The 21,415-nt window shown below is 37.3% G+C and overlaps 1 protein-coding gene and 1 non-coding gene across 3 annotated transcripts in view; both read right to left on the bottom strand.

Moving 5' to 3' along the window:
* Positions 1 to 21,415, bottom strand: part of ZFR (zinc finger RNA binding protein) — a 41,810-nt gene that overhangs the window by 9,235 nt on the left and 11,160 nt on the right. The window contains exons 3-15 of one of the 2 annotated variants that reach the window (XM_042875242.1): positions 17,465 to 17,747; positions 16,292 to 16,436; positions 15,491 to 15,709; positions 13,959 to 14,206; positions 12,797 to 12,988; positions 10,245 to 10,545; positions 9,118 to 9,311; positions 8,513 to 8,632; positions 7,265 to 7,410; positions 6,751 to 6,910; positions 5,264 to 5,469; positions 4,866 to 5,016; positions 3,347 to 3,488 (exon numbers count right to left, since the gene is read on the bottom strand). In XM_042875242.1, the coding sequence (XP_042731176.1) occupies positions 3,347 to 3,488; positions 4,866 to 5,016; positions 5,264 to 5,469; positions 6,751 to 6,910; positions 7,265 to 7,410; positions 8,513 to 8,632; positions 9,118 to 9,311; positions 10,245 to 10,545; positions 12,797 to 12,988; positions 13,959 to 14,206; positions 15,491 to 15,709; positions 16,292 to 16,436; positions 17,465 to 17,747 (2,507 nt within the window). The remainder of the gene's footprint in view (positions 1 to 3,346; positions 3,489 to 4,865; positions 5,017 to 5,263; positions 5,470 to 6,750; positions 6,911 to 7,264; positions 7,411 to 8,512; positions 8,633 to 9,117; positions 9,312 to 10,244; positions 10,546 to 12,796; positions 12,989 to 13,958; positions 14,207 to 15,490; positions 15,710 to 16,291; positions 16,437 to 17,464; positions 17,748 to 21,415) is intronic. The other variant, XM_042875243.1, reaches the window with a different exon arrangement.
* On the bottom strand, positions 20,808 to 20,944 carry LOC122182361. The gene has a single exon (XR_006179773.1). It is a non-coding gene; the product is annotated as a small nucleolar RNA SNORA66 (small nucleolar RNA).

Genomic DNA, 21,415 nt, shown 5'->3' with positions numbered 1-21,415 from the left:
CACAAACAAAACAAAATGAAACTAAACCCCAAACCTATGCAAGAGAGGTGCCAGGTAAGATAACTGACAAAGTGAGCACAACTTGGATAATAGAGACAAGAGGTACACTAAGAAGAAAAGAGTGGCAAAGTAAAGTTGAGAAATTTAAAGCAGAAGTATGGTTTTGGTGGGCCTAATTATTCATTATTTACATTCTTCTAAAATTAATATGCAATGAGGTGACATTGCAAATTTTCAGCACAATTCACTACATTATTTTATACTCCTCTTACTTGACTTCTAGCTCTCAAAAACTCCAAAGTTGGAAAATAATTTTACAAAAAAGTATTACACTACTAAGTGCATAGAAGAGAATCCTATTCAATGCCAGAAATGTAAATCTAAAACGTGCTACCAATGTAGGAAGAATGTATGAACAGAATACCCTTGAAACTTAAAAAGACTGTAAAAGTCAGAAGTTGCCAAGGCACCTCGCGTGTTGAGAAAATACTGATTGAAAAAAAAAAAAAAAAAAAAGGAAACTCTTGTAATATTTAATCTGTGGATTTTTGCATCTGTTTCACGTTGTAGGATTAACCCCTTAATGACTATTTAACTAAATTCAGACCCCAACCTACCACCCTGTTACACTAAGGCACAGAGTTGAGTTAATTTACAAAACTCAATCGTGAATTCTCACCCTATGTAACATATTTATAACTAGTCTAAGCATAAGGGGTTAATCTTGAGTTAGACATGCCGTGTCCACACTACTTCTTCATTAAAAGTTAACAGGTATATCAATTTCGTAGCATTATTATGCGAAATATATATTACCCAGTCAACTGTTTCAAAACTAGTGTGAACACTGCTGAATTCTAGGAGAGAGACAAAGACAAAAAGAAAAACGAAACAAACAAAAAAATAAACACAAAGTAACAGTAGATGCTAGGACGATGCATCCAAACCCCCTTTCTTTGTAAAGTATGGCAGGTGTGACAGTGAGCTTTTGAAAACCTTGGTCAAAAATCCTTCCGATGTCTTGGCGGCAACCCCTGACAGGAATCAAGTCTCTTTGCTAGAAGGCTTTGGACCGGGGCTGTTAGCTAAGGATAAAAAAAACCACGCGCACACATGTATAGATATGTACACTTTGCTTGCTGAAGGAAAGATTCCACAGCAGGGGTTAGAACACTTCAATTATATCAGATTTGGGAAACTGTCAAACGCAGAACACTGTAAAGAACAGTAGCTATGCGGTTAACAATTTTATATCACACCGTATTTTTTTATCATGTAATAGATTATTATACATCAAACATAATTCTTCTCTGTGTGTAAGTCTCAGTCTCGTCTTTACTCAAACTGGTTCTTCCGGTAAAGCCTTCCTTATCACCTGAACTAGCTCCCCAAGCGAGCTAAAAAAAGAAAACTTGTAACCATTGTTAAGACACAGAGCATGAGAAGCTGCAGTAAGAAAAAGAACACAAAACACACACTGTTATAACTCTGCAGCAAATAAGCAGCAGTCTTCATAATAAGGCCTTCTTTGCTGCAACAATTTGCAATTCGGTCTTCTATTTTCTCGTTTCAAGAGTGAACTTTACTGAACATCTATTTCATACTGCTCAGTGTCTTGGAGAGAAATCTAACTTGATTTTGCTTGCCCAGAGGCAGAACTGCATTCAGCAGTGAATAAACTCACAGTGATCATTTTAACTCAAGAGTGGGTCAGACAAAAATACAAATTTGTTTCCTTTTGGAGGCATAAATTGAGGAATTAGTTGTAGGCATCTTGTTTTTATTTTTGGCTTGTATAATGTAATTTTAGACCACAAGCAATTTAACTGCAATTGAGTAGTGTGGCAAAATCAATACTGCAGTTTTTGCATAGCACATTAGCATGGTGTTTAAGGTTAAATTCTTTTAACGATTATCTGACTTAATAATCAAAGGCATTAAATGAAAGTATTCTCTATAAACTTAAGCAATATGCAAAGTCAGATTGAACACAGACCAACCAAGAGTCATGTCACACCTGAGATTGCCAAATCCTGAGTTCTACTGACTGGATGTGACAGTCTATGTATAAAGCATTTATAAGTAGGTGTAATACGCATCAGCTTAACAATCACGTACAAAGTACTCTTAACTGCTCTTCAGAAGACATCCGAACTACATGAGACATCTGGAATTTTCTCTGATTACGCAGGATGACTTTGTTAACTGAGTTTGCTTATGGTGCACTAGTCACAGAACATAACTAATGCAGTATAAAAACCTCAAATATTTTAGAGGACATGTAATGATGAGATAAAATAAAAAAACAACTGTAGCTTATATAAATATGTATATACAGAAGCACATATATACATAAATGTGTACAATTGTCTCAACCTGCATGAGAAGCATTAAAATAATCTCAGGCCTCCTATTTGTAGGTTCACTGTCAAACACCAGAGCCGTGTTTGCCATGATGTCTTTCAACTATGAAAGTACAGGATTGAAAGGAAACAAACGTTAGTTTTATCTGACCCGGAGACAAAAAGAACCAATGTACTGCAGACATTAATCATGCTTGTTGGCTTAAAAGCTTTTCAAGCTTTGAAAGTGTTACAGAATAGACCCTAAAGCAACACTGCTGGCACCAGAGAAACTGTGGACTTCAGAAACATAAATTGGTTTATGAACACCACCTTCTCCTTCAGCTCAGTGACAAGCTGTTTCTTACTATACTAGTCTGGGTTTGCCAGTTGGATATGAGACTTATTATAATACCAAAAGCCTAAAATGTACTCAAAAAGCACTACAGACCAAAAAAAAAAACCAAAAAAAACCAACAACCTCAGAGAGCTGGAAAAAATTGCACTTTTAAAGTCAGAAGTGCTATTACCATCAAAAGTATTACACAAGAGCATTTTAAGTGCCAATGCTAATTGGAATGTGTAAGTGATGGTAATACTGATCCAGTTTAAATCCAAAACCATGTGATTTGGTTTTCTAAAAGGATACAATCTTTCTTTCAAAGCAAGACTGCTCTAGAATGCAGTTTATAGCCACTTGTTACTGAATGCTTAGTTCTTCACTTAATCGAAATGATGAGGGAAAAAAATAATCAAAGTTTGTACCTTTTCCAGAAAGCTGAGGTTGGACATAAAGTTAGAATTTTAAAAAATTAAATAAATGCATCATGAAAGTATTTATTTTAACCAACTGTTGTCTACCAAGACTGGTTGTTGAAAAACAAGATTTCAATCAGTGTTGTGCCAGCATGTTACCTTCCAGGACCTTAATGCCATCTTAAGCAGAATAGATAAACATATCAAAATACATAGGAGAGAGGTAATATCTTTAACAACTTCCCAACCTCCTTCCCTCATGTTCTCCTCCCGAATGACTGGAGATGTCAGTGTGATAGTAACTTGCATTTTGGGCTCCACACATGAATTTAAAATTATCGCTGCTTCTGGGACTGCACACTTGATATCGTATTTCTCAGGACTTATAACCTAAACATTGGGAAACAGAGATTTCTATTAGCAGATAGCCAAGGCAAGTATGGGGAAGAAAATGGATTTCAACACATCTTTTTAACGGAAGGACAGAAACGCAGTAATAATTATACAGTGCAGATACATGTATTTTCAAGGAAGTCACAGCATATCCAATTAAAAAGAAACCTATAAACATAGAGATATATATAGATATGGATTTACTGTTACCAAATCTGCTGCCAACAAGCACGCAAAAGAAAAAGCACTACTTATAAAGAGAATTCACATGCAAAGTAAGTTATTTAACATGAATCTTAACAGCATTTAGAAGAAATCCTCACAGCCACTTGAAATGTGAACCGTGTATGTCTCCTATCTGAATACGGCAGCCACAAAGCTGCAGCAGTTCCTCTCTCCAGCTCTCACTTTTACAGGCTGAGTACTGTTCTGAATACTGAGGATGCTGTCACAGCATCCTCAGATAGGAACAAAGGCAAGACAGACACCCAGGGAAAATGTTACAATAACAAAACGGTTATTCTAAATTGTTTCTTGCTACTATATTTAATAGTTCTACTTCAAGAAGCAACAGGCCTATCAGTCATCTCCTTCCACAAACTAGAGGTGATTTGTTTGCATAGACAGACCAAGGTGTACAATTTTTAATTCTTCTTGTTTTGTTACTTTGAGCAGGACCCAATATTATTTTCGAATTAATCTGATCCTGCTAACACTTCTACCGTGCTACTGATTATGCCATGCAATTCACTGAATTGTACTGAAAGACTGATGCTACAGCAAGACTTCTATAATGACGGCGGGCAGACTTGGTTTCGGTAGGGAGCAATGGAGCTACAGACTTTATATATACTCGTTACTTACGGAAGTATTGCAAATGTTTTATATGAATTCCACTCAACATGCAACTAAAACTGCATGTTTGATTTGGGAATTTTTTTGTAATTAAAAAGCTACAAGACTTATTTTATTAACTTCCTTGTGGAACATCAAAGCATAAACACTGAAAAGAAACAGGCCTTAATTCAGAACTTTGACCTTCAGGCAGCAAGCTTCCTTTTTAACACTGCAGTAACAGAAATTCTTCCTTGGCTCATTTTTATTTGACAGCTAAATGGAATCTATTAAATGATGATTGATACTACATTACTAGCATAAGCATCTAGAAACCTGTAAACCCACAAGAAGGAAGAAGTAAAACCTACAGCACGGTCATTGAATTCAGATGGAAACACTCAGAAAATCAGAAGAAACTGAACCTGAGCTAGGAAATGCAGCAATCAGCTTAAAGAACACGACATATTCTATGAAATGATTTTTTTTAAAAAACAGTAACACATAAAAATCAAATAAAAAAATCTCAGTTCTACTCACTGCAAGTTGTTTGGGAAGATTCTCAGCAATACGGCAGAGTAATGTCTTTGAAGGCTTCTCAGCACATAACAAAACAAGATTAACGTTTCTATCCCCACGGAGCAGCAAGCCTTTAGCCAAAACGCCTACCCGTAAAACTCCTTTCAAAGCTCTGCGAAGTAAATTATAGTTAAAAGCTGCATTCAAAGTAGAATTATAACCTTACAATTAGTCCTGAAGATAGAAAAATGAAGTAAAACAGGACTATTCCTCATCCACTTGAGGACAGAGTCAGTATTAAAAATCGCTATATCAAAACCTCACAAGAACAGGATCCCTGCAAGCACTGAGAACAGTCTGAGAAAAAATATAAAATGACTTTTAGAACAAAAGATTAATTTCTCAAAAAAGAAAAATACCTGTCTTTACTGCCATCTTTTTTATCATCTCCCTCTTTGCTCTTGTTTTTTTCATTGTCAGTCATGTTGTCAGAAACAAGTTTCAAAGCACGCTCAGTAATAGAAACAATTTTTTGGACTGCCTGAAGTTCCTCCTCTGTTGGATATATTGCTGCATGTTTGGTCATCACATAGCGGTCATCAGAGGAGTCAGGGCGACGCAGAGGCTAAATAGAGGAAAAAAGAGTATTTCTGAAATGTGTGCATATTTCAAAGTTCACGGAATATTCAACCCTCACATCACTTAAATGCAATAAAACACAAACTATGTCCCCCACTAACACTCCTCACAAACAAGCTGTGGTCCTGCTGAGCATGCACTCACTCCATGACTTTCAGATGACTGGTAAGGTATTAACATGACAAGTCTCAAGATAAACTTATATAGTGAATTTAGTAACCATAGAATAATAGAATCATAGAATGGGCTGGGTTGAAAAGGATCAGTGATCATCCAGTTTCTAACACACTGTTATGTGCAGGGTCGCCAACCACCAGACCAGGCTGCCCAGAGCCACATCCAGCCTGGCCTTGAATGCCTCCAGGGATGGGGCATCCACAGCCTCCTTGGGCAACCTGTTCCAGTCTCCCCACTCTCTGTGTGAAAAACTTCTTCCTAATATCTAACCTAATCCTCCCCTGTCTTAGTTTAAGACCATTCCTTCTTGTCCTATCACTATCAGCCCTTGTAAACAGTCATTCCTCCTCCAGTTTATACACTCCCTTCAAGTACTGGAAGGCCACAATGAGGTCTCCCTGGAGCCTTCTCTCCTCCAAGCTAAACAAACCCAATTCCCTCAACCTTTCCTCATAGGAGAGGTGCTCCAGCCCTCTGATCATCTTAGTGGCCCTCCTTGAACTCCACATCCTTCCCGTACTGGGAACCCCAGGCCTGGACGCAGTCTTCCAGATGGGGCCTCGCAAGAGCCAAGTAGAGGGGGACAATCATCTCCCTCTCCCTGCTGGCCACCCCTTTTGGATGGAGCCCTGGGCAGCCCGATCTGGTGGGTAGCAACCCTGCCCACAGAATTTGCATTGGAACTGGATCGGCTTTAACATCCATTCCAACCCAAACCGTTCTATGATTCTATGGTGATTCTAACCCTCCTTTGGGACTAATGAACCAGCCACTTCTTACTCATACATCTGTCCACAATCATAAAATGTTCTGGGTTGGAAATAATCTTTAGAGATCAAGAAAATAATGTTCTATAATGCAGTAATACAGAAATCCATAATCACATGTATTTCGTAAGAATCAGTATTTGTCTTTGAGGCATGCTTTCTTAGGTGGACTTACGTTGGAAGACAGGTTCACATATAATTTTTTGTTTATCATCCAAATACTTTACTAAGAAATACCGGAGAAAATGCAGCACTGAGTAATTTTGGTCCTTAACTGTGCCTCCTGGTAAGTAAGATTTCCCCCCTTAAGTTAAGAAACTCACAGCTGGTCCTTGTGGCTGAGGCATTCCTGGTCTCACTCCCAGCAGGCCAAGAGGTCCTGGAGGTCCATGAGGATATCCTCCATCTGGTATTCTACGACGGTCATCCCAATGATGCTGCTCTTCCTCCATTCTCCTCCAGTACATGTCCTCTTCATACCGCCTGAAGTGCATCAAACAAAGCATTCTCTTTACACAGCCATCTGCACTTCCAAACACTGTAATGAATTCTTCGATGTCCTCTCTAACCCATTTCTAGTAGTCATCTACAGATACCAGGAAACTCCAGAAGGTAAATAAAAATGAATGGCTTCTTGAAAGTCAGTCTCTTTATACCGAAGTAGTTCTATTAAGTCTACATTTCTCAGGTCAACACTAATAAACAAAAAGTCCTAGAGGGTTAACAACTATTTAATTCAGAACAAGTTAGTATAGAGCTGCCATAACATTCAAAAGCACCAACTAGCTTTATGTGAATTTCACTGCAGCCTTGTCTCGCTGGTATAAATGCATTTACCTCATTTCCATCCTCCAGCGTTCTTCCTCTTCTCGTCTTCTCCAGTATTCTTCTTTCTGCATCTGTTTCCTCATCTTTTCTTCTTGAATTTTTCTTGCTCGAATGCTGGGCTTCACTTCTACTTGTAGATCTGGGTTTACTTTTTTCTAGTTAAAAAATAAAATAAAATAAAATCAACTGTTTTCCTCTCATCTCTGTTGAAATAGTTTTTCTGGAATGTTTAACACACACTACTTTTGCACAGTAACATCAGGAGGAATAAACTATAGTCTTAGAACTACATAGAGTAGTTCAAGAAAAATGTTTCCACTAATTTGAAGAATTCATATATTACACATAGCATAAATTCCTTTTTCACTTGCCTCAAGAACCAAGCAACTTAAGATGAAAATGCTTCACGTAATACCTAATAATTTACTGTTCATTCTGTAGCTGGTGACTAATCTGTAGCTAGAAAAAAAAATTTCCTCCTTAATATTGTGTGCTTCCTGATACCCTGTTCCTGAAAGAACATATTCACAAATTACTGAAAATATTTTTCTAGTAATTCTCTTTCATCTTTTTCAAGATTATGCAGGCCCATTACATTTCCAGTAACCACAGCAGATTGTTCTTACACAATTTCATAATAACCAAAATGCACACTGTACATCAATCTCTCTGCATTCATGACTGAAAAAAATGGCCCACGTTTGTTTCTCATGTCTCCACAAAGGGTTTGTGTTGTCTACCCAAACAAAATTTTTCAGAAAATATTAATATAATTAGTATAATTATATTTATATATAATGTATAATTAATATATATGAAAAACTTAACACTATATATAATTATTATATAATTATATATATGTAATTAATATAATAACAACAACAACAAAAAGTATATTATATAATCAATACATATGAAAATAAAGCTATCCAGAAACACTTTTACAGTGTTTGAAATTAATGGTAAACAACACAGAAGAACCCTGATTTGCTTGCATATGTTGTACCATATTTTAACATTGCAAATGTTCCCAAATATAGTGTTCAAAATTGAAAAAAAAAAAAAAAAAAAAAGCATTTCTGATCTGCTTATTTAAAAACTATAAAGAAAATAACTAGAAGGTGAATACATTTCTCTACCTTTTCATGTGCTGTTTACTCAGAACACTTAATCTCGTAATCCTTAACGTCAGACCATTCAATTAGTCAGCTGACATCTGGTAGATTTTCAGACAGAAGCAGAAGGATTTCTACTAACCTTATATTGGAGTCTGTGCCTCCTTCCTTTCAAGTGCATCTCCTTGGCGTTAGGGTCATTAAAACTGCATTCACAAAGTTTGCAGTGAAAGCGGATCACCTTTCCTTCATCATTTCTTACCTGGAAAATAAAATTATAATACATGTTTCTATGGGTTTTGATTTTTAAACCCAAAACCGATGCAAAAATTAATTTAACTCAGTTATATTGGATACTGTCTGATTACAACACACATTAAAATATTTGTTTTGAAATAAGAAAAAACTAGATCTTTCAGTTCTATCAGAGACACCAGCGTGCTTGCTTATGAAAAGAGTTCTTCCATTCAAAAGAACAGGCAGCTTGAAACCTGAACATGAACACACTGAGCTGAAGTCAATAATTGCAAATCTGCAAGATATGAAAAACTGACATCAAATTCTGATCCTATATACAGTTCATCTCACCAATACGAACAGTGTCTCACTAAACTCGAAACAAAAATACACAACACAATAATGTAAGCATATAAACAAGCCTTTTCAGGTTCAATGTTTGTTTCATTCTGAACAATTTTTCACCAAAACACCTAAAAAAAAAATCACCACAAATTGTCATATTAATACCTCCTCCACATAGTCATGTCCCACTGGCTGGACATCACTTTGCAAGGCAGCAAGAGTTGTAGGAGGCACTGATTCAGCTGCAGTGTCTGGTTTCACTTCCTGTGTTTGTACCGTGGTAGTGGGAGTTGCTTTAACACTTTCAGCCGATTTCATTTCTTCCAGTTTACTTCCTGTTGTCTGAAGCTTATTGCCACCTAGAAATCAAAATTTTTCAATTCTTAGCCTCCATCAAATGAGATTATGATTACATGTGATATGCAGACTGATGATTTCATTTGCAAGTATCAATGTCCCGGGCAAAGCATAAGAAGCCTTTTAAAACTAATTAAAACTTAAATATGCTGAAGTTACAATTAAACAGGGTTTTGTTTTGAACAAATATATACTTAAAAACATCTAAGCTACTTGAACACTTAGTATTAGCTTTTCTATTTTAGCATGAAAAACTTTATTGCACAAATGCAACTTATGTAATAGAAGTTACGTAACTGTAATTTTAATCATTTTCATGCTTTTTTAAAAGTGACAGAAATTAGAGGGAACAGTTTAGCAAAGATATTCTAATGATCTCTTTCCATCATCAGATATTGTTTTTGTAAATGGATGAAAAAAAGTAATTAAAACCATATGTTTGTGTTAGCAAAGGTACTATGCTCTTGCTGTTGCAACTGCATGGAGTCTTTCGCTCAAGAGCAGGATAAGCTTATTTTGGAACATCTGCTTCTCATCTCTGAAAGTCTGTCATGCTCATTACAGAAGTTTCCATGCTACATTTCCACTACTACAAGGACGTCCCAGTTGCCCAGTTACCAACTATCAATGTACTTTAACAGCCCAGGCTATAAGCTGAAATTAGGGCCAGCTGGACTATAGACTGCTGTACTCCAGAAGCTACTACACTCTTATCAAGTATGAAGAAGCTTCCAGGAAAGGCAGAGATAACAGGACAGAAAACATCATAAATTGTGAGGCAAAACTTTTATACACATCTTTATTTTCACCTATCAGTAATTCTCTTAATTACAACAGTTATTCATGCATAATTAACTAAATACATTTGTATTTGCTACAGTAAGATCTTAAAAAAAAAACTATAGAATAGGTTAGGTTTCAAAATAAAGACTGACTTCTGTACTTGCCAACAAAGTTTATTTTCGGTGTAGATATTTTCTTTACTGCTATATTAGCAGCAGTTGAAGATGTTTTGTTGTTGGACGCCGTGTTAAGTGGTGTGTTTGCCGTGGGAGTAAGAATTTTCACTGCAGAAGATGCAACAGAGGAGTTCACAGTACTGCTGCTAGTTGCTATGCTTGAAGCAGAGGCAGCTGGTTTGGAAGCAGACGTGGATGTTGAAGAAGTAGCCTGGGTAACTACATTTGGCTCAGTCGAAGGAATGGGTTTGCCAAGTTTTGTGTGCAATTTTACTACCTGTAAGAATACAAAGAAATTCATATCACTTGCCTGGAAAAACTAGAAAAAATGAACTTAAAGCTTATGGAAGCTGTAACACAAACATGAATGTAACACCAAAGAAAAAAATCAGTAACTAAAAAGTTAGCTACTGCTTCTTAACAAAAAGTGATCTTGGGATAAAAAGGACGGAGATGTAGAAGTTTCTGTCATCTGAAACTAGAAAATATTTAATCATCATCTCAGATTGCTTATTTTCATCACAAATTCATAAATTTACTCCAAAAGCTATGTGCATGAGAACAGAAAACCAATAAGCTGACAAGGCAATAAAACAGAAGGAAGTGTTTTGCTCAAACTATTTCTACGTCACTGCTCTGCTGCCTTGTTGCTTTTCTTCTCTTCAAAAAGCACAGTTCATTAAGCTATTATGGTTCCAAATTGCTTACAAATCGAAGTTATTTAATTCAAATTCAGGAACATTGTAGCTTTTGATCACTATCTTTCAAGAATATTGAAAGAACTGCCAAATTATCTAGCGAATTTGAAGAGATTAGTTAGGGAAAGGTTGTTTCTTTTTTCTGTTTTTTTAAAATACAGATCTGCAGAGATGATTAAGGAGGACGTGAGAGGAGTATTTCAGAGCTCCTTACAAAGAGGCACAATGCTTATTCTTGAAATTAATGCTTCAGGCAGAGTAGCAGTTCCTTTCACAGGCAGCTGATCACCACTGGAGAGAGTAATACAGGGGTTTCATAAAAACCAAATACACACAAGGAAAGCTGAAGTTTAATAAAGATTTGAAAACAGCAAGAAAACTCTGCTTTTATCTAAACCTGTAGACAATGATAACATGTATACAATAGCATACATACACTTCTTTTTTCTTTTTGTTCTTATTTTTTAAGTAAATCATAATCCCAGGCAGAATACAGACACATTGTCAGGTAGCAGTAAAGTTTAAGCAACATTTCAAATGACTGTCTGCAGCAGAATGAATAACATTCTTCAGAGTGTACCAAAGTAATAGATTGAGATTTCAGTTTTACACAGGTGGAGACCTAAATAAGCAGTGGCTAGTAACTAACTACAGAGAAGAGAAAGCTACATCCAAATGTATGAGGACAGTAAGTACTACACCTCATGTACTCATGTGCTTATTGAGGATAACCCAAAAATTTAACATCTCAATGTATTTATAAAAGAAAGAATACTAGATAAGTCAATTTAAATTCTACTAACAACTGGACTAACAAAAAACCCTGTATTTACAAAACTTTTAAACCACAGAAACAGAGGAGCATAAAATAGCTTAGGTTGGAAGGACCTTAAAGCTCCAACCCCTCTGCTACAGCAGTCATCACGCACCAGATCAGGCAGCCCAGGGCCTCATCCAACCTGGCCTTGAACATCTCCACGGACGGGGCGTTCAGAGCTTCTTAGGGCAGCCTGTCCCTGTGTGATTCAGTGACTCTGCATAAAAAGTTTCCCACAAAGATTTAATCTAAATCTCCTCTCTTTCAGTTTTAAACCATTCCTCCTTGTCCTACTACAATCAGACTGTGTAAAAATTAGGTCTCCCTGCTGTTTATAAGCTGACTTTTAATATTGCAAGGCCATAATGAGATGTCCCCAGAGTATCTTCTCCGGGCTCAATAAGCCCAACTCAGTCAGCCTTTCCTCACAGAAGTGCTCCAGCTCCCCGAGAATCCCTGTGGCCTCCTCTGGACTCACTCCAACATTCCAGCTACTACTGTACGGCCAAATTCAAACACAGGTCACAAGGGTTCACAGTGCAGCCTGTATTCTGTAATCCCGAATTCCTACTTAAGTGCACACCTACCAAATATTTCCAAATACTCACTATAAAGTCTACTACAGGGTGCTGCTCTTGCTCCCGTATGTTTTCTTTGCAAGAAATGCCAAGGAACGACGACAAAGACAACTACGGAAAATAGTCTTGGAAAGAGTTAGGAGGGAGTTAGAGGGTGTCCTCACTCACTCTCTTCCCCACCTCAATCAACATCTTCATCCTATGATTTTCAAATTTTCCAAAACCTCCTTTTCCCACCGATGCAGTGGCAATATTTTTCCCCCCTTCTCCCAACAATGCCCTTCTAATAGTGAGATTAAATATACGCTTGAAACAAAACACAGAACAAAATATTTTTAAACAGAATTATTCAAATTGTACTGCTTCTGTTCATTTTCTCCCCTCTAAGATGAGCGGGAAAATATACAAGTGACAAGAACAAGAGAAAGTTCTTACTTTCTGATGCTTGGCTCCACGGATATGGGCAGCATATGCATCTGCTCCTGTACAAGACACATCACAAAGCTCACAGCGCAACTGATTCTGAGTTCCACGAGCAGAAGTACTGTTGTTACTGGTGTTCTGGGATGCTTTTAACGCTGCTTCTTTCTTCTTGTGTTTCTGACCTTCTAAGTGTTCTTTGTAAGTCTGTTTAAACAAATTATACACATACACTAAGCTGCCTTTGTATTGTTTGTCCATCATTTGTGCGACCACACATAGTATAGAATGTAGCATAAAATACATGCTTTACGTAAGAAAGTCAGTATGCTGAGCATTTCTTTCGTATGACAAACTCTAAGGTGTAAGTAGACCACTTGTAAGATTAGAACATTTTCTTCTCTTCCAACAGAAGTCCATTTTTAGAGGTAATACTGTCTGAGTATTCCTCTCTGACACCTCCTCGATTCCTCAATGAAGTACTTTTCAAAAGATACTGCTATGGAAATCTCGATACCGTCACAGAAGTTTATCTCAGTCGCAGTTTCCTGCATTGCACAGAATAATTCTCAGTTTTGAATTTTTCATCAACTTGTATGATGACAGAACTGAAAAATTGGATTCAAATAAAGGTAGCACACAAAGCTGTGCTGAAAATGAAATGCAGAAGTTGAGATTAGCTCCTGTGCTGACATTGGCAACCTGGGAGATAACAGCAGATTCACTTAAATTACTGTACAGCCTATCACACACAAACACAGCATTAATTGTTATCTACTTGTTATACACTTGTGTCCACTGTGAAACTAAACTGGGATGATGGAATACAAAGAAGAATAAATTTTCAGGTTTTCCATTCACAACATTTATATGATTCAGGAGTTTTGATGAAAGTATATTCTGTGAAGTTTGCTATCCAAAAAAAAAGCAAATCAACTTCAACTTTCAGAATACTTCTGAGTCTGAAATACAGTTACAGCTTCTCTGTGCAAGCTAACAGAATGCACCTGTTTTCTCATTGTTATTCTGTAACAGCACACATTTTGATTATTTATCCCATTAGTAAAATTACAGAGTCCTTAACAGATCCTTAGAAGTTAACAAATATTTTTGACACCTTTATAGCTGGAGAAGTTGTAACAAAAATGTATAGCAGAATATTACATAATACAGGTACCTGTGGTCCAGCACAGCTGATCTTACAAACATCGCAGTAGTGGATCTGGGGTGGTTTGGGAGGTTGTTTTGGTTTCATTTGCTTATTTTGGAATGGTGCCTTTTTAGTAAAGGTGGTCCCTGTCCAAGCAGCCGTTGCTGCAGCAGCAGCAGCAGCCGCCGCTGCCTGTTTCTGTTGCTGCTGCTGCTGCTGATAATAGGACGATGCAGCTGAATACACTGCAGCTTCATAGCCAGAATAAGAGGTACCTCAAAGATCAAAACAAATAAATGTTACATCACTGTAGATCATGTATCAATTACATAACACACAAATTACAAGCATGCGTTGTAATAAAAGTTGAGGGAACAGGGCAGAATACAAACAATGTACTGAGATCTTGTTAAGCAATCCTGGTTTTTCTTAATGTTTCACAACACACAAGTACATAATATGTAACTTTTATCAGAAGCATATTTGATTTTTGACACATCTCTGCAACGCACAGTTATGTTGTTGGATATAACTACCATCCCTAAAGAATATGTGAAAATTCCTGGTACATCTTGCAGGTCTCATTATGGTGTAACAAGAATAAAATATTTATCAAAGCCAGCTGAAGTAACAGTTTTCCTGAACCAGATTTACAGTTCAAAAGTAAATTTCCTTCCATGAAAAGGAAGACAGATTACGTAGAGTAAGGGGAAAAAAAAAAAAAAAGAATATAAAAAATGTAACACTGTGCTATCACATTCTACCTCAGAGATTTAAATTGTTCTAGTGCAAAGCTGCTGGCCTGCTAAAACCTGTGCAGCACGTACTAGGTATGCACTCCTTGATTGCTACTACTGAAGTTGAATAAGTCAAGGAAACTGGGCTTTTATACCTTGGAGACAGTATTCCCATAAACCTTCTACATCTACTGGTTCAACTATTTTAATCCTCTGTTTCAAGAGAGTCCCTATAAAATCCCTTTCATAAACAGAAAAGAAACAAAATAAAAATATTGAAACTAGCTATAATATGCCAGCTTGCCCGCCGGTTCTGGGTTTCTAATTACTGAAGGAAAGATGGTTGGTTTTTTTTTTCTGTTTTTGTTTGTTTGCTTTTCTTCCAAAGCACCGATTAGTCTTCTGTTTTGGTTCAATACAACCCAGACTTTTAAGATTTATAACGAATCGTTCTTCCCTACCAGTTGCCACTACAACTGTTGTTTCATCGCATCAGGCTTCCTACCAATTTCCCTGGATTAGTATTTGTGTGGATGTGTCTCCTTCTCTATTCTTATTTCCCCTCATCTTTTCTCTAAATCTTCAGTAAGTCTCAACACACTGGCAGTATCCTGTATATTTTCACATGGAACAAAATAGGCGTATTTAAGCATCAAATCACTTTTAAAGATAGATCATTATACTGGCAACATATTTTTATGTAAGTGGTTGATACTTCACAGTAGACTGATATATTGAACACAAAATGCTAAAATTCTGAGCATTTAAATCCTTCTGTAATAACTGCAAAGATCTTAGTAGCATAATCTGTAAAATTCTTACCAGAGTAAGTAACTGCTGTTGTACTGTATGTTGCACTCTGAGTATAGGATGGAACAACAGTAGCTGCAGCTGCTACTGGCTGCACAGTAGAGGATACTGGATATATAGAAAACGTAGTCGTTGCTGGACTTGGGGTTGCAGGTTTTATAGCTGTTACTTGTCGTGTTTGCTGGGCTTGAGTATATTGAGTTGCCCCTTGGCTATATCCTGCTTTCGGAGCTAATTAAGATGGAGACATCAGTGCACAAACATAGACAGGCTTTAGTTGAATGAAGCGCCAACCATGTTAAGTAATATTTACTGATTATTTGATTATATTCTGGGGAACAAATCTAACAAGTGGAGGTAGCTTTTCTGCTTGGTTCCTTTTAATTTATTTATTTTTGAAGTCAACAATGTAACTCAACAATGAATAATGATATCTCAGGTTATATTACTAAGAATTAGTTACTGATCGTTTTTTTCTTTAAAAGTGCTGCCAAACCAGCCCTCTTATTCAATAGTTTTATTGGAGTATATGCTGAACTGAAGTACTTAAAAATTTTCACAGCATTTCTTATTAATGTAAAAAAAGTAATTATGCTTTGTAGCAGTCATGATACTAACAATTAAAGAACTACATAGATTAACTAACTAATGTTAATATGTTAATATGTCAACATGTTGACATAGTTCAGCAAACTTCCAAGACAAATCAGCAAAAGGTTTGTCTAGAAATATGTTTTCGGCATAAATATATTTTAAGGTATTAAAGCAGTGCCTACATTCCATAGTGACAGGAGTTTGGAGCATGCAACCCACCTGTCTGGTAGTACGACTCAGCCACTGAAGGTTGAGGCTGGGCAGCAGCAGCCACAGCTGCAGCAGTTGCTGTTGGCTGCTGATAATATTGCTTGCTGTCATAAGCTACAGCTGGGGCAGTAGATCGAACATAGGAATAGGAATCCTAAACATTTAAAAAGGAAAAAACAGTGAACATATCCATAAAATATGCATCTGGAGAAAAGGTTATTAGTAGAGGAAAAAAATCCAATAACATTTCCTTCTAACATACACTGAAGAAGATTTAAAAAAAAATATATTTACAGAGGCATTGTATATAGATAGATTAAATAATTAAAATTTTTAAAAAATTCATTAAGTTAAATAAATTAAACCTCAAGAAAAACCTGACAGACCTTGCCAGATTTAATAAAAAAATTCACCAAATGCTTTTAAATTACTCTCCTTCACAAACTACTTTTGTAACTAAAAAAGAAACTTGCTTTAGCTTTTCATATGACTGTATCATATTCCTACAAAATATGTAAGAACAAACAATTTTGACAAAATCTGAAGTCACAAGTTTACAAACATCACAGAATCACAGAATTGCTCAGGTTGGAAAAGACCTTAAAGATCATCAAGTTCGACCATAACCTAACCATACTACCCTAACAACCCTCTGCTAAACCATATCCCTGAGCATCACATCCAAATGGTTTTAAACATCAAATCCAAATGGTGATTCAATCTCCCCCCTGGGGAGCCTATTCCAGTGCTTAACAACCCTTTCTGTAAAAAAGTCTTTCCCATCCAACCTAAATCTCGCCTGGTGCAACTTGAGGCCATTTCCCCTTGTCCTGTCACCTGTCACCACAGAAGAGACCAACCCCGCTCTCACTGTAAGCACCCTTCAGATATTGGAAGAGAGCAATAACGTCTCCCCTCAGCATTCTCTTCCCCAGACTAAATAGCCCCAGCTCCTTCTCCCAGTCTCTCCTCGTAGGGCATCTTCTCCAAGTCCTTTACCAGCCTGATTGCCTTTCGCTGGACCTGCTTCAGTACCTCAATGTCCTTTCTGTACTGAGGTGCCCAAAACTGAACACAGTACTTGAGGTAAGTCCTCACCATCATCCTACGCTGGCCTTAAACATTCCAACACAGAAAGATCACAGTAATTCAGCAGTGATTTTTTAAATTTGTTTAACACACCTGGTAATTCTGTGTAGTGACAGGAGGTGGTGGTGGCGGAGCTTCTTGTTGCCTCTGTGTATAACCATAATCTGTAGCTGTGTGCGCTGTAGGATAGCCTCCATACGCAGCAGCTGTCGCAGCAGCTGCAACAGCCACTGGAGCAGGCCTGGCTACTGCAACTGTAGCTGCTGCTGGTGCGTAGGCTGCAGTAACTGTGTGCGCAGCAACTGGTGCCTGGTGGACAGTGTAGCTAGCCACTGTAGTAGGATGGGAATACGCTACACCCGAAGCTGGCTGCTGGCTATATGGGAAAAAGACAGTAAGTAAATAACCAAATTAATTCAACATACTAAGCTAATGCCTAGACATTTCAGCATCTTGGATTTGATTAATACTTGGCTGTTCTACAAGTCACCGAGGAACAGCTATCTACTTACAAACGTATTTCAATGGTTTCTATTACCTCTCTTCCTCCTCCATGAAAAAACATCTATATCACTTCAAAGTTTCCATAAATACAGAAAATTGAGTGGCTGATGAATTTTTCTTAGAGAGGGTTTTTGGGTTGGTTTTGTGGTTGTTTTTATCCTGTAGCAGTAAAATTCTTTCAATCAAAGAAGTCTTTCATTCAAAACAATATGTAAGCCTTAGGTATGCTATACGTAAGCTATCTTTCCATGTCCGACAAAATTTTAAGTGCTTTATTAGCTCTTCAATAAAACTATCTACTGAATTAAAATAACTACTTTCCTGTGACAGCTCATTATTGACTTTCACTTGCATGATGTTTTCTCGTAAAATGCATTGAAGTTATGAGCTTTACCAACTTCTACAAGCCCTCGAAATTAAAACAGGAACATTTAAAAACATTCCTCTAATACCATTTTCCCACAAAAAAAATTAGAATTATTAAATACTGGCCTTGCTTGTATAGCAGTCCACAGCCTCACAATATGAATCATATGAATCATCAACAAAGGACAGGCAGATCAAGCAAGAAGACTGTCATCAGGGCTCTGGCAATCTTCCAAGCACATGCTGAGCCTAATCTGCCTCTAAAATTTGCAGGTAGGATACTAATATGTGGCTATTTACAAAGAATGAGTAAGCACTACCGATCCAAATAGAAAGTTACGGCCTCTGAAATTTAATCATTTGTAGAAAAAATGATGTTACTGTCCTACTTCAATCTGTAACCACGCATTACAATCAAAGCTTAGAACAGTTACTTTGATTTATAACAAATACAGCAAACTGGGCAAAATAACACTGTCTGCAACTTTGACATAAAATGGAAATTCAGTGATTACTCCGATTTTTGTTTTCGCATTTCTACACTGCGGTTCAACTATCATGACTTAAGAATCATGATAGGATTTCAGATCTCCATAGAACTACTGAAAGATAATGAAAGCCCCATTTCATGTCTATCAAGAGATAGTATCTCCTATTTTAAAGTAAGCAGAAATATGCTATCTCACTTGGAACATACTCGGCAAGTTGGAACTGCAGTGCAGTTCTGCTCAAAACCAAAAGGAACAAAAAGTCACAGTACTTTTTCCACAAGCCTACAATATTCTCTCTAATGTAACTACCAGAAATAAAGTATCTTTTTGCTGTAGATATAATTTTTGCTAAAGGCATTTCCAGAACTCCCTTGAATTTAGTAACTAAAAAGAAATAAAATTGTAATTTAATTACAGCAGAACAAATTAGCATATTAGAAAGCCATTCTTACTGCAGAAACACACAGAAAAAAAACTGTTACTACTGGGTTTCCTATCCAGACTCTACCTCTCTCCACCACAGGCCCTTAATACTTCATTGCTCGAAACATCAACTACATTCTGTCCAAACTAAACTCACAAGCATACTTCATCTCATTTTCAGCTTCTGAGCTTAGCAGTGGAATGAAAAGATCTGAATAACAGAATCACAGAACGGACTGAGTTGGAAGGAACCTCAAAGATCATCAAGGTCCAGCTGCCTGGCTGCAGGCATGGTTGCCAAGTGCTAGATCAAGCACCAAATCATGTTGCCCAGGGCTGCAAATTGGCCCTGAGCACCTCCAGGAATGGGATGACCACAGCTCTCTGAGCATCAATGCCAGCACCACATCGCCCTCCCAGTGAAAAGCTTCCCTGACAACTGATCTAAACCTCTCTTTTAGTTTAAAACCACTTCCTCTTGTCCAGTCATTATCTATCTGCACAAAAACTTGCTTTTTCTCTTATAAACATATATACTTATAATCTCCCTTTAAATACTGGAAAGCTGCAATAAGGTCTCCCAGCACTCTTCTCCAGACTGAAGAAGACCATCTACCTCAGACCTTTTTCACAGGAGAAGTACTCTAGCTATCTGAGCATTTGCGTGGCCCTCCTCTGGACCCCTCCAACAGCTCCACATCACCCCCGTGTTAGGGACCGCAGACATGGATGCTCTACTCCAGCTGGGGCCTCAGGAGGGCAGAGTGGAGAGGGACAAATCACCTCCCTCACCCACTTTGGTGTGGCTCCTAACACTGCTGAACATGCCAATTCATACAGAGGTAGTGTCTTTGTCAGTTCAGGTTCAGTAATAAGACTCTACCAGAAAACTCAGGAAGACTATTTTATGGTGGTAAAAGTGAATGATAATCTATAAAATTAGGCAGCATTATCCATTTATTTAACAGCAAAGAAGAGTGAATGTGTTAAGATAATTCACAGTGTCACATGACACTGTAGCAGTAAAATTCTATAATAAAGACATACGACACTGACAGCGCAGGCGGACTTAAACAACCTGTACTGCAACTGAACTCTTCAGCAATCCAACACCGTCAACAAGGAAAAGCCTTGTTTCACTGTATCCTCAATCCCAGTCCTGCCATCTTATTCCATCCCTTGTGTTAGTTCTGCCACTTGTCAAGCCACTGATTTACTGCATTCATCTCACAGAACACGATCAGATTTTTTTTTTTTCTGGACTCATTTTTTAACACAGTAGAACTGTCAGAAACATTGGAGATCAGAGAACAGTATGCCTGCCAGAACACGAGGTATACATATGGAAGCAGGGAAAAAAAATGGGGAAAAAAGAGAAAGAAGAGAAGCCCGTTAGAAAAGTATTAACTCTTCACATTTCATGAAACCATGCTCAGTTTACTATTACAAAATACATTAAGGTGCTTACCACACACTGCAAGGTAACATTATCAGACAGTTTATAAAAGAAAATGCTTTTATTCTCAGAATATATATTACCAAAGCTTCCTGAATTTTCAGTACTCAATACTGTGAAGAGATCATGATTGCTCTGAACAGAAGCATTAACATTCTGCCCAGTTCCACTTCTCTGCTATTTTTGTAACAAACTTCCTTGTCATGGTATAGAATTAACAGCCCCAATAATTTGATTTCTAAGGCTAATACAGTTCTATTACCATGTTTACTGTAGCAAACCTGTTCCCCTTGCTGCTGCAACATCATGCAGAGCTAGTGATCGAGTTTGCAAGATCAGAAGAAAAAATATTCTAGAACAGACTAGTATTGCCTTTTTAAAAGAACTACTTATTGCAATATATGGCATCTTCTTTTCCAAATTTATGAGGCTCCTTTTTCTCTTGGAGTTCCTTCTAAAAATCTTTTAATATTAAGCTGACCAGACACTTCTACATAATTAATTTCTGCCAAAGGATTTTTGAGCTGTTTGTCCTTCAACTTAGCAGAGATTTTTATCCTTGTTCAGATACAAATGCATCACCGCACTTGCTGAGATCAAACTACTTCCTCCCTGACTTTTTTGCCAGATCCCATGTTGCACTGATTTTCCTCCAGATTCTACAGCTCATCTTTGTACCTATACTAGTGTTATCTACTTTTTTGACCATGGATGGCAAAAAGCATATTCATCAATTCAAATGAAGCCTCCAGATACTCTACTTTCCTAAGAACAGCTTCTTGTGAAGTCACCTAAGAATGGACA

This window comes from Lagopus leucura, unplaced genomic scaffold (assembly GCF_019238085.1).
Source record: "Lagopus leucura isolate 7727_CA_CO unplaced genomic scaffold, USGS_WTPT01 Super-Scaffold_100014, whole genome shotgun sequence".
NCBI classification, from domain to species: Eukaryota; Metazoa; Chordata; class Aves; order Galliformes; family Phasianidae; genus Lagopus; species Lagopus leucura.
This window is presented reverse-complemented; position numbering and strand designations above follow the sequence as displayed.